This window comes from Schistocerca serialis, chromosome 2, assembly GCF_023864345.2.
Source record: "Schistocerca serialis cubense isolate TAMUIC-IGC-003099 chromosome 2, iqSchSeri2.2, whole genome shotgun sequence".
Classification (NCBI taxonomy): domain Eukaryota; kingdom Metazoa; phylum Arthropoda; class Insecta; order Orthoptera; family Acrididae; genus Schistocerca; species Schistocerca serialis.
This window is the reverse complement of record NC_064639.1, coordinates 853,409,051-853,427,140: the sequence shown is the minus strand read 5'-3', so window position 1 is coordinate 853,427,140 and position 18,090 is coordinate 853,409,051. Positions and strand designations below refer to the sequence as shown.

Genomic DNA, 18,090 nt, shown 5'->3' with positions numbered 1-18,090 from the left:
GCAGGGCTTGTGACAATCTCATGCAAACCTAATAAGAGCTTTGGTCTATGCTTACCTTATGAAACAAGGCATGCAGTTGCAACAGTAAATTTCGCTCTTTGCAACAATGATCACAGTTCAATCGTTTCTAAAGAAATTTGCCGAATGTATACATGTGCAATTTTTACACAGCACAACTGATCATAGGCACCATTCTGAGACAAAATTGACGCTTCGTTCATCATTTGCAAGTAGTAACAACGTTGAAATTGTCACGTAAGCCTCAATAATTACATACGTATGTGAAAATAACTCTATTTACAGCATGAACAAAACTGTCCTTTGCGCCCGAATTTCAGTCAGAGCCAGAAGTAGGGTGCGTGGGCATACGTAATGGAGAAATCGATAAAAATACTGACGAGAAATTACACATATTGCACCGTTGTATATATAATAATGAAGAACTGGCGGTTGACCCTCGTACACATTAAAATTCTATTTCCTCTAATGGTTCACAATCTGGCACTAAAATCCGTATTCATAATTGTTTACTATGCACTCTCTTCCCGTTATCAATCGTTTCTCAACTTGACACCTTGGATTTAATTAATTAGAGCAATAATACTAATTCTTTATCGAGCAAATAATTCTGATTTATATTATACGACACACAAAGCAGCTTTAAACATCAGACTAAATCATCTGCTACCACATGTAAAGTTCCGCCATGTTGCTCCGCTGCTGTCACCTGGCGAGCAACTTTTCAAAACTTTGACCGAGCATAACGACCAATTTTTGTGTTAGATGTGCTACTACTGAGTACTCGGTCTTTATAAATTAGAAAATATGACTTCATATTTAACGTATATTGTCTATGCGATATTCCGAGCTCCAAAACGGTGTGATTCTGAAGTTAATACAGTGAATCGTACCTACGTTCTGGGCCCCGATTCTAGGGCCGAGACCGAATGTACGTTATTTGCGGGAAATACAAGTTCGCGCCACATTCATTGTTGCTACTGGCTGTTTGCAGCAGATGGCTGGATGTGAGGGAGGTTGTGTGGTTGAAATATGTGGAAATTTGGAGCCTGTTGATGGTATTACTTGTTAATAAGCACGTGCCGTGTATGATTTTTGAGTTGGTTTTAGTGTGGGCATTAAATCGAGTGTATTGAGGAAAGTAAATGAACGTAAATTTGTAATTATGGCACGGTGACTGCGGCTAACCAAGCCAATCACAAAACAAAAGACTACACCTTCAAATGCTCGGCATCATTGCATCCTTTTTTTGTGATCATGTAACATTTTAAAATTTTAGTGAAGAGTTGCAGTTATACTTCATGCCGTGGCTGGATGTTTTTGCTTTTCATTAATAGTAAGTATAACGAGTTACAGTTTTTGGTAAAGCAGTGTGGGTCGTAAGTGAACTCTTAAGTTTGAGTTTGGTAACATGATCGGCCTTTCTCAAGCAAAGAAGCGTCCTGTGTGTAATGCGAAAATTGAAAATGTTAACCGTTAACATTCAATAGTGTGGGTAGTTCATATAGCACGAGAAACGAAGTAACGTGAAATGTTAAGACAGTATGATACATCGTCTAGCTTCGTGATAGATATTCGGATAACACGTTTAGTTTCATGCTAGATTTTGGAATAACGATCAGCGTCGAGTGGAAAGAAAGAAATAACGATATTTGTAAGATGCTAATTACTGAACCACGTGTCGTGTTGAATGTTTCTGGGAAAAAGCAGTCTTTGTATTAGATGTTAAAATATTGACGTGAAGTAAAACGCGTGCCACAGTTTCTTGATTGGAGAGTTGTTATATACAGACGTGTGCAATTATTTGGGAGTAATTTGAACTGCTATTCTTGTCTTGAAAGTCCATGCAGGCACTTCAGTACGTCACACGTGTGCGATTTTGTTGCATATAGATTTCTGTTCCTGCAATAGTTCAGTGTACTTGTTTATGGTTATATTTTGCATTCATCTGTGATACTTGTAACTTGGAAAGTATGTCTTTTTTACGTATACCTTAAATATCTTCTAACGTGCAGCAACAAAATTGGGTAGCATATTGTATTGGAAGCTTGTTTTTAGGTACATTAACAATGCAGAATTTGTTTATAAAACTAGAATAATTTGTTAGAAAACTTAGATATGTGATGACTATAATTATTGCAACACAGACTTCAGTGTGAGCTTGTGAGGAGTTTTTGGCATAAAAATTGCAGGTCAGATCTTGTTACACGTTACTTGTTGCATTGTTACTTCCTTGTAATATCTCTCTCTCTCTCTCTCTCTCTCTCTCTCTCTCTCTCTCTCTCTCTCTCTCTGTGTGTGTGTGTGTGTGTGTGTGTGTGTGTGTGTGTGTGTGTGTGTGTGTGTGTGTGTACGAGCTTTTTTCTGGAAATGCTTGGCATTATTGTCTGAAAAAGATGTACTTTTGTGGACAGCCTTCTTTACAGTAACAGTAATCACATAGTTCAGAAGATGTCTTTTTGCAGTTGTAGACTGGAAAACAAATTTACATACTAACCCATGTTTCTCTAAATTTGAGCCTTAAAATTAGGCTCCATCCATCAAAATATAAGTTTTGCTAAACTGTATCTGGCTTGCAATTTAAAATTTTTATATTGCACTTAATCTTTTGAAATTGCAGTGTAGTGTGGGATAATAATTCTCATACATGAAAACTGGGGATAGTTAATTGACAGCCTCATCACACCTGCAGGAATCAAAGTTTCTGTTAAACATTGATTTGGTATTGCCTAAGTCTTTCTCAAGCAGTTATTTGTGTTTTAAGTTAAATTATTAATCGTATTATTTTACTGTAATGTAACTTTAGGAAACAGCAAAAAAATTTGTGCTAAACTTTTTGTTTTATCACTTAAAATTTAATTTCCCATGGTACCAGAGCATCAACAATAGCTCAATTTTCACCAGAGTTACCAGCCTATATTAAGCAGTATTCAAGCCAGACATAAAATTCCTGTACAATTGTGTAGCAGAGAAGTGAATTAAAGGAAAAAAAAAACTGGTGTGTGTTTATATTTGTTAGGGTATTTTCAGGCAGCATATTGTGAGTGGTCCTAACAAATAAATTTGATTTGTTTCAGGCAAAAAATTGTCAATTGTAAAACCGCCACTCTTACACAAAGATAGGAAAATCTTACCCAGAGGACTAACTGCTAACAGTTACTACTGAAGTGAATGAAAATTCCTGTGCATCGGAAATCATCATCAGGATTTCCTTCCAGCAGGCCTGGTAGGAACTTTGTGAACGATATGCATCCATTGGTTTCTGTCCTGAGCTTTTCCCTCTCCACTACATCCCATGTTGCTCCTCTCCTCTTGAGATCTTCCTTAACCTGGTCTGTCCATCTCTTTCTAGGCCGCCCAATTGGTCTTCTTCCTGGTACCTCCATCTCCGAATACTGGTGTGGAGTTTGTCAGGTGCATTCACTTCACATGACCGAACCACTTCAGTCTCAAAGCACTCATTCTCTCCTCTGTAGTCAGTGTCACCTGCAGGTCTCTCCTTGCATAATCATTCCTGACAGTCTCTCCTAGTTTTTTTGTAGTGCTGACCTAAGGAACTTCATTTCACATGCTTGTATTTGACTCTCTTATTTATGACACACACCTCTAGACTATACATCATGATTGGCAGGAGATAAATTTTATACATGGTCTGTTTGATTCCTCGAGGGAATTCCTTGTTCCAGATTAGATTTCGTACCTGGTGGAAGAAGCTACAGCCCATTGCATCATGTTAGTCACACATCATAAAGTTCACTGGTGCCAGTGCAGTGGCAAATTATAGTTATGCCATAATTTAATACATGATATTTTAAATCTTCGGTATCAGCTTGTTCTGTTATGTTAAAAAGTCTCTGGGAAGTGCCTGAATGCTCTTGCAGTCAAAATTAAGCCCTATTCAAGAAGAATATTTGATACCAGTTGTTGACTTGGATCAGTGACATAATGTTAATGACTGTTGTGGCAGCACCTTTTGGTTTGTATTTCCACAGTTTGGTTGTTAGTTGACAAAGCCAACAAATGTGGAAGCGCAAAACTTGGTTGTCATGACAAATTGATCTCTAGCTTAGCCCGAGTTCTAGTTTATGTTGGAGGACAACAGATTTGGTTGTGGGTTGGAAAAGCAAATAAGCGTGATCTGTAGCATAGTCACTTAGTTCGAAAAAATTGCCACCAATGTCACATAAGTCACCACATTGTTTACAATGTTTGTCGCACTTTTCCTACATCACTGATCAAAGCTGACAAGAAGTATTGATATTCCTCATTATCCAGAGATTTACACAATTTATTTGTGCTGAACTCCAGATGCCTTTTTGTTTTTTAATTTGTGATTTGTTGGAGATAAAGGAAATTTTATCCATGTAAAGGGTGAGATATCACACAAAGTATTAAATAGAAACCCAAATTATAGCAAAGGTTACATTTATGTCTGAAAATTGCTGCAGGGCACCCTACACATAGCTTACAGATTCTCACATTGGCCAATAATGATTGAAAAATTTTGTATATGGACCGGCTTTTTACTTGTGAAATTAAGTGATGGTTAAATACCCCTCAGGTATGTGACTACGAAGGCTTTCCCGGCGTAATAATTGATAATATTCCTCTCGGGTGTGCAGCCGGATCATAACGTCTTCATGACACAATATTTCCACGGTCCAACTGGCCGCTATCTTCAGGTGAGAGTGCTGGTGCACGATCTCGCCGGAATTGTCCTCCCAGCGCATGCCTATATAGGCCGCAGAAGGCCCACAACGCGTGCGCGAGAAGGTGCTGTTTTGCCAGTGGTGGAAACAGGCGAAATCGAGATATCACTATCAAAAATTTAAAAATTGTATTCCGACGATCGAAACACAGACCGTTGTTTTTTAATGTCTGATAACACCGGGTCCCAAGTCTTACTTAAAGGATAACCATTGTCTCATTAATATGATTTTGAGATAAACGAATCTCTATGGATTCTTTTAAAACACAGTCCCAATAGCGAGATGCAGGGGCAACCATTTGTGTCTAGTCATACAGCATTCTGTGTCCCTCGGTGAGACAGTGCTCCGCCACTGCAAATTTCTCAGGTTGGAGCAACCGTGTGTGCCGCTGGTGCTCAACACATCGGGTCCTGAGTGGTCAGGATTGTCTGACCAATATAAGCCTTCCCACAGTGGCAAGGGATCTTGTACACACCAGGCATCTTCAAACCCAAGTCAAACGTCCACAGGACCCCCGTACGCTGGAACGATGGATGACAGCTAGGAGCATGCAGGTGAAGGTCCGTGTGCATAGGCTTGCGATAAACACTGTGTCCCATCATCCTTTCTGCACACCAGAACATCCAGAAACGGAAGCTTTCCATCACTTTCCACCTCTATGGTAAACTTGATGCAGGGAATTAAAATGATCTAGGAGGCGATCAAGAGCTTCTCTCCCATGAGGCCACAGCATAAACGCATCGTCAACGTACCTCCATAAACAGGTTGTTTTTAAGGACGCCGTCTTCAGTGCCGTGTCCTCAAAATCTTCCATAAAAAGATTGGCAACTATTGGGGACAATGGGCACCCCATAGCCACTCCGTCCGTCTATTCAAAATATTTGTCATTGAATAAAAAGTACGTATTTAGCATCTGTTCATATGAAAAGTATTTTTTGTCCTCCAGCCAAGATTAGAGCACTTCTTGGCTCTGTTACGGATGACTTGGGTTTGAAGATGCCTGGTGTGTACAAGATCCCTTGCCACTGTGGCAAGGCTTATATTGGTCAGTCAATCCTGACCATTCAGGACCCGATGTGTTGAGCACCAGCGGCACACACGGTTGCTCCAACCTGAGAAATTTGCAGTGGCGGAGCACTGTCTCACCGAGGGACACAGAATGCTGTATGACTAGACACAAATGGTTGCCCCTGCATCTCGCTGTTGGTACTGTGTTTTAAAAGAATCCATAGAGATTCGTTTATCTCAAAATCTTATTAATGAGACAATGGTTATCCTTTAAGTAAGACTTGGGACCCGGTGTTATCAGACATTAAAAAACAACGGTCTGTGTTTCGATCGTTGGTATAAAATTTTTAAATTTTTGATAGCGATATCTCGATTTCGCCTGTTTCCACCACTGGCAAAATGGCACATTCTCGCGCATGCGTTGTGGGCCTTCTGCGGCCAATATAGGCATGCGCTGGGAAGACAGTTCCGGCGAGATCGTGCACCAGCATTCTCACCTGAAGATGGCGGCCTATTGGACCATGGAAATATTGTGTCATGAAGACGTTATGATCCGGCTGCACACCCGAGAGGAATACTATCACCCCCTCTGGTATGTATACGTACAGTGTCACTTGGCACTCTTACGTGGAGGGCGTGAGAATTCCACAATAGATGGAATCTGTTACAGTTGCTGTGACCAGCTCACACTTGGAATGCAAAGTTATATTATACTTGTATTACGTGCATGATTATGTATGTGCTGTGCTGTTGATAAAATTTGGTGGCTTCCCGACAAAGTTCATATTGCCAACAGCCAAGATAGGAATTTGGTCTACTGGTGTATAATCACAAACAGTTCCCAATTTTAATGTCTTGCTGTTAATATATTTGCCAAGAGGCTGTATTGCGTTACTAAATTTTCATTCAGTGTTGTACTTTTACTTCTCCAACCTTGGTACTGTCTACTTAGAGGCTGAAGTTTCAACCATCATTAATGACTTACATTCTGATTGTGGTAATGTGTCAACAGAAACCAAAGGTCATTGTTCGTTACATGGAAAAGTGTCTGTCAGCTCTAGTTTTAAAGCTTCAAATGATTGTTCATGTATCATATGTTTTGTCCCCTGCCACCTTGCTTCTCAAATCAGTAGTTTCAGTTATTGATAAAAATTGTTCTGTAATTTTCAGGATAGTGTGCCACTAGCGGCATGCCTCGTGGGAGAAGGCCTGCTGCATTGACTAATAATGGGACCCGAAATATCAGCACACCAGAAGCTAAACTGGGTATGATAAGCTCTGAACAACACTCATCTCTGTAAATTATTTATTTTTGAGTGATGGTAGTGGTTTTGTGTGGGTCCTGGTGTGTGTGTGGGGAAAAGGGGGGAGGGGTTCTACTACTTGCTGACTTTGCATGTTCCAAATTAATGTGCTGTTTATTTTTGACACATTATAACTTTGCTTCCAATACACAGGTGAGCAGCATTATGTTGATATCACAACTGCAGAAGAGGTGACAGTTGTTACACCAACTTCATATCATCTGCTTGATCATGAATATGGTCAGACACCACAGAACCAGATAATAAGGTGCCCTGCAGTTCCACCACCAAGGAGTGAGGTGAGTTTGAGTCTGAATAGACACTAGTATGCAGGTTTGTTTAAAACATTCATCATTTTGAAGGGAGTTTGTGTACAGTAAACAGGCAGCTGATGATTTAGCTATTGTCGTGGTTTTCTCTCTCTCTCTCTCTCTCTCTCTCTCTCTCTCTCTCTCTCTCTCTCTCTCTCTGTGTGTGTGTCTGTGTGTGTGTGTGTGGGGGGGGGGGGGGGGGGTTGGAGAGCGGAGGCACTTCAGTTACTAAGAGATTGGTGATAAATTGCTTGGTGACAGCACTAGTTGGGTTTCAACATAATGTTTGATCTTACTAATAAGAGTTGTATAGCAGTCTTTTTCATCCTCCAAATTATGCTGCTAGTATACCCATTTTCTGAGGTGATAACCATATTAAAGAACATGTGAACATATCAGACCCAGATAATTTAAGATTTGGGTGGAGCTGTTTACAGTTTAAATTTTTCTGAATCAAAATGCAAACCTTTGGCTCTGTTTTCCAATGTTTGCACCCTGCCACATGAAAGTTCCTGTCAATTTGATTCAGTTATTCAGTAGTAGTTGAAGGAAGTTAAGCATTATTCAGCTTGCTCAATTTGAAAAGGCTGTGGGAATCAATATTACACACAATTTTGCTGGTAAAATTGTTTGTTTCTTGTAACATATCTAAGCCAGAAGTGAAAATTGTTTGTTTCTTGTAACATATCTAAGCCAGAAGTGTTACTTATTTCACCTCATTGGCCACAGTTTGAATGAAAGTGAGTGGAAAAAAGGTAATTTAATTTGTGTTGTAGTAATGTATGGCTACTGGCCACTTTGCCAACTATATTCAGTTTTTATTATATCCTTTCTCACCATTAATTATTAGCATGATGTAATGGAGTGTTCCATAGCAAGCATTTATGAGAATGATACGTCTGGATTTCAGTAGTGGATACTCATCGGGAACATTCGCTTGAAATGGTACTCCAGAGCTATTTTCAGTTTTTGAAATTACAAGTAATGTCCTTACTGTAGAAAGAATCTTTAACTCTGTACTGGAGAGTTTTTATTGTGAAACTTCCTTACAACAGAAACTGACAGATGAAGAGTCACACATAGACTGCTATAATCGTGCTTCCCAAACATTACTCATGATCCTCTTTCCCAGCTTCAATTCCACTAGTGCCTCCCCCTTACTTTCCAGCAATTCCTGTGTAATTTTCTGGGCTAGTGGTTTTGGAAGAAAGAAAATTGTGGAAAAAATAACCAAGTTTTATGTTAAAATCTTGATTGAATTGATGCTCTCCTCAAATTGTTCTTTCCTTTTAGGAGTGTCCCTTACTAATTCTGGGGATTTGCTCCCAATTTTGTTTACAAAAATGATTGCTGATAACAAAATTGTGTGCTACCATATAGTGTTTTCTTTGTCTCACTGCAACTCGTACTCTTTTCTTCCTGTACAAGAACATGGAAGTTTGTTTATAGCAATATATGACAATAGAAAACTAACTTAATGTTGACAAAGACGTCACCATCTGTAATTCTCTCCTCATTTGAAGAAAAACTGAAAATTTGTCTGGAGTGTAACCTTGTATGGAAGTGGAACATGGATGATAAACAGTTTAGACAAGAAGAGAAGCTTTTCAAATGTGGTGCTACAGAAGAAAGCTGCTGATTATATAAGTAGATGTGGTATCTAATGAGGAGGTAGTAAATCAGCTGTGGGGAAAAAGTTACAGCATAGCTTGACTAAAAATAGGTATCAGTTAATAGGAATATTCCTGCAGCATGAAGGAATTGTTAGTTTGATAATGGCAGGTAAATACAGCAGAGGGAGATGAAGGATTGAATGTATAAAGCAGATTCAAGTACAAGCAGGTTGTAGTAGTTACACAGAGCTAGTGAATGTGAGGATAGACTAATGCGTATAGTTGCATCAAATCAGTCTTTGGAGTAAGGTCAGCAACAATGTTGCCAAACTCAAAACAATTTTTGGTTTTCACTATTGGAAACTAGGCACTTGTCCACTGTGCACTATGGTGTGAACTCCTCTGAAAGTTCCATTTTTGGTAAGCTTCCAGCAAAAGTGTTATATATTTCTGACGAGCCCTGTATTTTCAGGTATGTGCTGAAGGCTTTCTTGTTGCACACATTATTTATTCTATGTAGGTGTGTGTTACAGTTGTTGATTTCTTTCACCATAAACTGTTTCTTAATGGACTTAATATCGCAAGTCTTTTCTTTCCGCATTGCACTTGATAAGGAACATGTAATAACTTATACCTTGACTGAGTAGTTTGGCTCTGATGGTCCCACAGGACCTAATGTACTATTTTTCTTTCTTTTCAAGGCTAGGGTTTTGATCCAGAAAAATGATACGTAAGTAATTGTGAATTTTTACTTCTTTGTTATGTGTTTGTTTACCTAGGTCATTATGATGGATTATCTTATTTTCAGAATGTTAAACGGCGCTTAAATCTGGAAACATCACCAGCAAGTGATGCTGGTTTCAAGACTCCTCGCTCCAAAACTCGTTTGAGGACAGCATCCAGCTCAAGTTCTTGCTCATATGGAAGTCCAATACCAAAAGGTACATAATGAAGAATATAACTTAGTAAGAGGGAAATCAAACTGAATCTTTCACTTTACAGTGACACTAATGGTAGTGGTTGATAGGAGCTAAGAGTGAAACTGTAAGGCACATTTGGATGGGAGTTACATATGCATTTGGATGATGCTGTAATAAGTGTTATACATATTTTACGACTACAGTGGAGTTGTATTTTATACTTTTCAGGGGACTTAAAAAAAGTTGTGGGAAAATGTAAATGTTGGGAAATTCCTTTTTGAGCACATATGCAAGTTTTATGTTTCATTGACATGTTGGTAGTTTGTGCTTTTGAAAATAAATAAATAAAAATATTCTGTGTTACAGTTTTCCAGTTTCTTCTACTAAAATGTTTTGTCTGGTTTTCTAGTTCGTTAATTCATCCGAAAGTTTATATGTGTAAATAAAAAGTTTAACAAAGTTGAGACACACATTCCAAAAGAAGTGCCAAAAGTGTGTGACCATTAAGATTGTATTTAGAATGTTTGGGCTTCCTATTAGTTCCCGAAAAATGACCACTTCAGAAATTGTTACTCTCTGGGAAAAACTGTATACCATACACCACTTGATAACGTCTCCCTGCAAACCAAAGTGAATGCCTCTCTAAATTGTTTCATCTATTTTAACAAACGTATTACTAGCAGTTCCCATGTAGTTTGTACTGTTTTCAAAAAAGGTCCCACATCTGTAACAATTGAAAGTAGTTCATGTGTATTATTCAGAAGATGCTCTGCCGTAGCTTGTTTGTTGTTGCCAACTGTCTTTCTGTTCAGACTAATACTGAACTATTTTTGCTCAGCCCAATATTTTATTCAATTATACAGCTACAAACCTTACTATATACAGTATAGTTACTTCTACAAACAGTGTTAGGTGACAAATAGCTAAAGTGCGCGTCATTTATGTTGGCGGCCGAGTTTAGGTTCGTTCTGCGCGTCTGACGTCACAAAACTGTCGGCCAATGAACAGAGAACGACGTTGCCAGATCTCTACTGCAGAGCAGAGCACGGATGAGTGTCTTCAGTTTTAGAAACGTTCAGTCATAAATAAAGTAATAGAACAAAAGTAATGTCTTGATAGCAGACTTTCTTTTATAGAAAGTTTGGAAAAAGCATTCTTTATACCAATTGCTTCATATTCTATTAATTAATTAAACCAAACAAGCAATAAGACTCATAATTCAGGCGATAGCAAGGAAAGATGTTTGTATCAATCTCACGAACCGCTTTTTCGCAATAAAGAACAGCGGTAATTGTTTATTTCCTATTGTACTTCGACGAAGTGTGAGTAATTCATAGTCATACCAACAGTGTTTCAGTATTTTGCGTGACCTTTTAGTCCCCTCATGGAGTTACATTGTAAGACGAGTTGCGTTAGCGTAACGGTTAAGGTGTTGGGTTAGTGAGCGAAAGGTGATGAGTTCAAACCTTGGGCGGTGCTTAATATTTTCTTTATTTAAAAACAATATCGAAGTGTCTTACTTTACGAATTTTATTCGTTTGAATGCGATTTTTTGAAATTTCTAGTGCTCTATCTCTTCATTAACCCTTTCGCTGCTGCATTTACGTGCTCCCCGCATTCTGCGCTGTGCACAATTTTGTCATCACTGCACTGCTCGCCTATGCAGACACATGGTGTTCCCACTGCTTTGACACACTTATCATTCGATTTCACAAAAACTATTTGGCCCAAAAATTAGATTTTTACACATCTTCTTGACTTATACCTTCCCCCCATAAATGACTTAATTTTGTTTCGATGTTCAACCCAGTTATTGTGCAGCATTAAATGTAGTAAACCATTGCACGAAATTTTGAAGAGTTTGCAGAGGTAAAAGTCCATATCGTATACTTTCCGTATGGTCGATTTTAGTTGCCACAATGTTGAGAATGAAATGTGGACAATATACCTAAATTTCATATAAAATTTACTGTATAACAATATCTCATTTAAGTACCACATAGGTGTCGTATGTAATATTGAGAAATATTCCGTCTTTCGCGACTGTAATAAAAGTTTTATTTACACCGGGCGTGTTTGGCATTATTTTAAAGCACTTCAATCAATGAAAGGTATGGCACATACACAATGGTACTCGTGTTCTCTTCCTTGTTTTTGTTCCACAGTTGCAGTTATACCAATGGCATTGAAATATATTCTTCTTCTGCAACTGTAATAAGCGACTTATTTAGACAAGACGTGTTTCTCTCTTTTGAAGCATCTTCAGTGGACAGTATTTTGTCTCCTTCATTGCCAAGTGACCTTTCGTAGTTTCGTGCTGCGGTAACACAATATTCAACGTTTGTGTCGGCTGATCAGTGTTTTAGCAAATAAATGCTGTTTGTGTGTGCCACACACAAAAATTACATTTGACATAGCTCAGAGCACTTCACTGATAGACGGTATATTCAAGTCCTAATGGTTTTGTAAGTCCACAGTTTTGTTTAATGTATTTTGTCTACTTCCTTTTGATTGATTGAAGTGCTTTAAAATAAAGCCAAACGTTCCTGGTGTAAATAAGACTTTTGTTACAGTCGCGAAAGACGGAATATTTCTCAGTATTACATACGACACCTATGTGGTACTTAAATTAAATGAGATATTGTTATACAGTAAATTTTATACGAAATTTAGGTATCTTGTCCACATTTCATTTTCAACATTGTGGCAACTAAAATCAACCGTACGGAAAGTATACTCTATGGACTTTAACCTCTGCAAACTCTTCAAAATTTCGTACAATGGTTTACTATATCGAATGCTGCATAATAACTGGGTTGAACATCGAAACAAAATTAAGTCATTTATGGGGGGAAGGTATCAGTCAAGAAGAGGTGTAAAAATCTAATTTTTGGGCCAAATAGTTTTTGTGGAATCGAATGATAAATGTGTCAAAGCAGTCGGAACACCATGTGCCAGCACAGGCGAGCAGTGCAGTGACAAAATCGCGCACAGCGCGGAATGCGGGGAGCACGTCTCTGTAGCAGCGAAAGGGTTAATGCGGCCGTGGTGGCTTTACTTCATGAACTGCGTGTTCCCTCCTAAATGTAAGTTTGCCAACTATGCTATACTATGGCGCTGCTTCTCTTGGCGCGTGCGTAGTGTGCAACTGGCAACGCAGCAATCTCCTGCGTCTGGGTGGGCATGCGTGAACTGCCAAGATAAAAGAATTGAACTATAGTAGCACGAGTTGTTCCAACTTTTGACTTTCACAAATTCAGAACTAGGGAGAAGAGAGCTCAAGAATATTAATTGCACAGTGTTTGTGAACATTGCTTAAAAGCTTGATTATGTCCCCAGTGTGCTTCCATATCCAGTAGCACGAATGTAGTATATAACCTGTCAGATATCTAAAACCTTCAGCTGAGCATTCAACATCTTCTGCCGCAGCAGCCTCATAGCCATAATTTGTCTCGTATTTCTGCTTCTCCATCCAGCATCATAAATTTGTTTTGTTGTTTTAAGTCTGTTTTGTATTTTATTAATACTTGAAAGTTTTTAATTTACTGTGTAGTTTCGTTCGATCATGTAAATGCTGGCGTACCAAATTCCATTGATCAGATGCTTTAAAAATGAAAGAACTGCAATTTCTACTCTTTCAGGGAAAAATGTAGAACGAACGCGATATGATACATCCCTTGGCCTACTGACAAAAAAATTCTTAAATTTACTCCAGTCTTCACCAAATGGTGTTGTTGATCTCAATAAAGCATCAGAATCTTTGGATGTCCAGAAGAGGAGGATATATGACATCACTAATGTGCTTGAAGGCATTGGAATTCTGGAAAAGAAGTCAAAAAACAACATACAATGGAGGTTTGTTTGAACAACCTATTTCTTCTTAAGATTATTCATTATATTGAGTTGGGGACAGGTGCAACAGAAAGATGTTTTAAATGCTGAACTTTCAGACGAAGCATTCTTCAAAAAGGAAAAAATACAAATCATGCACACGGCCACTATCTCTGTCCAGGATGTAACTGCGTGTGTGTGTGTGTGTGTGTGTGTGTGTGTGTGTGTGTGTGTGTGTGTGTTCCTTTCTGAAAAAGACATTGGCCGAAAGCTGAATATGTAAAGTCTTTTTGTTGTACGTGTCTGAATCTCAGCATGTCATCTTTATGGTGAGTAGCAGCTGGTCTTTCTCATAATATTATTCATTACAATAGTTCCATAAGTATTCCTAGAAACCTTTTAAAACTAATAAATTACTGAAGCTTGAATGCACACAATGCTGGTTTTTATGTTTCCTGTACACCAAAGTGTATGAGTTGTTCCACCAGGTTGCCACTGCCTAATCCTTGGGACAGTATGTTCTGGTTCACAATTTGAAAAGGCCAATTGAAAGAAAGGAAAGGGAAGGTGGATTTGTAAGTGTTAAACATAATTCCCCCCCCTTGAATTCATGTAGTGTAGCTGTGTTCTGGACGAAATCTGTGGTAAACAGAAACATTGGCATCAGCTTTATTCAGTATATTTATTCATGAAGTAGGTTTTTTTTAAAACTTACTAATACTGTCATTTGTTTGAGCTGTCCTTGTATGTTCTGGTGATGCACGGAAGTCATCTGTTTCTCAGGTAAATGCCTTTTCTTTCCTCTAAAATTATTCTTCTGTCTTTTGATCTCCAGTGTGAAAGAAGTTAGTCTTCAGTGACGCTTAGTGTTCTCTTAAATTTGCCCCTACTCAACTACTGTTTTGTAAAATTCATTTGTAATTTTCCTATTGAAGTTCTTAGAGTTTGTGTCCAATATGATGAGTGGGTACTGCCTGCTAAAGAGGAGGGGCGGGAGGAGGAGGAGGAGGAGGAGGAGGAGGATGAAGGAAAGGAAAACAGGTCATCCATGAAATATTTTGCAGTGCGCTCTGTGATTAAAACTATTTAACATTAGTCATGTGGATGTCGGCTGCACCTAAGCAAAGATTCCCATGAGAGGACCAGAATGTGGTTTCGCCTGCAGTAGTCAATGTCATTTAAATGAGCTGCCAACAGTGCCAGATGGTGAATTACTTATGTACACAACTATGTGAAAACATTTTGCTGTGGCACACTGGCGGCAGCAACAAGCAATCTAAATATGATTTTCCGAGCACAGATTGAAAGAACTAAGTTCAAAGGTATGATGTGTCAGCTAACAAGTATGGCATGTGTTGGCTTTGTAAACAATGAAACAAGTTGGTAGCTGTCTGGCTCAATTCAGTCCTCCTGCTCCTCCTCTTTAGCAGAAAATCACAGGACACGTGATATCATCCGGCCTAACCTCACATTGCTTTGCAAAACTGTGTATTTCTTGAAGTAAAAAAACGCAATGCAGCACCACAAAGAAATTTGGGGGGGGGGGGGGGTAGGTAAGTTGGAATCAACTGTGCCAAACAAACCAGTACCTCATAAATGCGCACGCAGGCGATGTTTCCTGGCATGAGTGAAAATCAGACTTCAACTACCTTATGTGAAATCAGTATATTTTACGAAAAACTATTTTTGTTCTAAAAAGCAAGCAAAATTGTTTCATTGCAGATCACTGATAATGTTTTATTTGAATAAAAGGAAATGTGTTTGGTGACAAAATAGGCGTTTCCTTGTAGTTGCAGAGGACGTCTTGAAATACTTTGTGTTTATGGTTTATATAGCAACTAAGTACAATATATAGCCCCACAACTGAAGTTACTGTCTCAAGATTTACTTGCAAACAATATTGTAGAAAGGAAAACTATGACTTCACTAATGGTGCTTGGTGAGGAACCTAGTGGCACAGCTCACAGGCAGCAACAATGTTTATTCTCGTACTTGTCGAAAATATTTGGCTTATTTCCAATATGTCAGATTTCTATCAGTCATGTGTGGGGCCATTAAAGCTGCCAACTGTTCTGCAGTGCTATTGACTTTCAAGGTTGGCTAGTGTTAAAGTTGGACAGTTCCTGATGATTTACCTGTAGGAAGCAGCGAACACGGTTGTTTTCATTCAGTATGCTTGTATTGTCTGCGTTGTAAGAACCGTAAATTGTAGATGCAAATTACAGCCATGACTCAATTGAGAAGCATGGATCTCAATGTTCAGTTCCCAACTGGTTCTCGCAGACAAATCAAATCTAATTTTAAGTTAATGGTGATTTGTGAAGCAGAGGCTGCAAACAATTGTGAAACAGAAAGAAAATTTGGTGTCAGAGAAGTGAAAGATCATTGTGGCATCACATGAAGAATAAATTAAAAGAATTTATTATTTATTTTATTTGATTTACACGTCAAGTTCCATAGGACCAGATTGAGGAGCAAATCTCAAAGGTCATGGAACGTGTCAGTACATGAAATTACAACGTAAAAGTAGTAAAAGATGAAAACAAAATGTTTATGAACCCGAAAAAGTCAAACTGTATGTTTAAGTCACCGCAATCAACAGTACAACAAGAATCAGCTTAATTTTTCAAGGAACTCCTCGACAGAATAGAAGGAGTGACCCATGAGGAAACTCTTCAGTTTCGATTTGAAAACACGTGGATTACTGCTAAGATTTACCAATTTGAGTGGCAGCTTATTGAAAATGGATGCAGCAGTATACTGCACACCTTTTTACACTAGAGTTAAGGAAGTCCGATCCAAATGGAGGTTTGATTTCTGCAGAGTATTAACCGAATGAAAGCTGCTTATTCTTGGGAATAAACTAATCTTGGTAACAAGAAACGACAATAAGGAATATACATATTGAGAGGCCAATGTCAGAATACCCAGACTTGTGAACAGAGGGCGACAAGAGGTTCGTGAACTCACACCACTTATTGCACGAACCGCCTGTTTCTGAGCCAAAAATATCCTTCTAGAATGGGATGAATTACCCCAAAACATAATACCATACGACATAAGTGAATGAAAATAAGCAAAGTAGACTAATTTACGTGTCAAAGTATCACTCACTTTTGATACCCTTCGAATAGTAAAAATGGCAGTATTAAGTCTTTGAACAAGATTCTGAACGTGGGCTTTCCACAATAGCTTACTATCTATCTGAACACCTAGAAATTTGAACTGAACTGTTCAGTTTCACTAGTCATATGCCTGTTCTGTGAGATTAAATCATCAGGTTTTGTTGAATTGTGTTAGAAACTGTAAAAACTGTGTCTTGCTGTGATTTAGCATTAGTTTATTTTGTACAAGCCATGAGCTGAGGTCATGTACTGCACTATTTGAAACAGAGTCAATGTTGCACACAACGTCTTCACTACCAAGCTAGTGTCATCAGCAAACAGAAATATTTTAGAGTTACCCATAATACTAGAGGGCATATCATTTATATAAATAAGGAACAGGAGCGGCCCCAACACTGATCCCTGGGACCCCCCACTTGACAGTACCCCACTCAGATCCCACATCACACCCATTATCAACATTGTGTGAATAATGACCTTTTGCTGCCTGTTGCTAAAAATTGTGAGCTACTCCCCTTATTCCGTAATGGTCCAACTTCTGGAGCAATATTGTGAGATCAACACAGTCAAATGCCTTAGTTAAATCAAAGAATACACCAAGCGTTCGAAACTTTTTGTTTAGCCCATCCAGTACCTCGCAGAGAGAAGAGAATATAGCATTTTCAGTAGTTAAACGATTTCTAAAGCCGAACTGTACATTTGATAACAAATCGTGTGATATAAAATGATCAATTAACCTTACACACACAGCCTTTTCGATAACTTTTGCAAACACTGATGGCATAGAAATGGGTCTAAAATTGTCTTCATTATCCCTTTCTCATTTTTTTAAAAAGCGGCTTTACTACTGAGTACTTTAATCGCTCAGGAAACTGACCATTCCTAAAGGAAAAATTACAAATATGGCTAAATACAGGGCTAACATGTGCAGCACAGTACTTTAATATTCTACTAGACACTTCATCATAACCATGAGAGTCCTTAGTCTTCAGTGATTTGATTATTGTCTCAATCTCCCTCTTGTCTCTATCACAGAGGAGTACTTCAGATGTCAATCTCGGAAAGGCATTTGCTAAGAAATTTATATGATTTCCTGTAGAAACTAAATTTTTATTTAATTCACCAGCAATGCTCAGAAAATGATTGTTAAATACTGTACTTATATCTGATTTATCAGTAACAAAAATATTATTACTGTGAACTGACTTTGTCATCGACCTTGTGCTGCTGACCAGGCACTTCCTTCAAAAC

The 18,090-nt window shown here is 38.4% G+C and overlaps 1 protein-coding gene across 2 annotated transcripts in view; it reads left to right on the top strand.

The window, feature by feature from the left end:
* Window positions 1–977: 977 nt before the first annotated feature.
* LOC126458147 (transcription factor E2F6-like) overlaps window positions 978–18,090 on the top strand; it is a 62,782-nt gene continuing 45,669 nt past the window's right edge. The window contains exons 1-5 of one of the 2 annotated variants that reach the window (XM_050095001.1): window positions 978–1,354; window positions 6,906–7,001; window positions 7,193–7,338; window positions 9,772–9,904; window positions 13,525–13,738. In XM_050095001.1, coding sequence (XP_049950958.1) covers window positions 6,926–7,001; window positions 7,193–7,338; window positions 9,772–9,904; window positions 13,525–13,738 — 569 coding nt within the window. In that variant the 5' untranslated portion in view covers window positions 978–1,354; window positions 6,906–6,925. Of the gene's footprint in view, window positions 1,355–3,100; window positions 3,245–6,905; window positions 7,002–7,192; window positions 7,339–9,771; window positions 9,905–13,524; window positions 13,739–18,090 lie in introns of those variants that run through there. The other variant, XM_050095002.1, reaches the window with a different exon arrangement.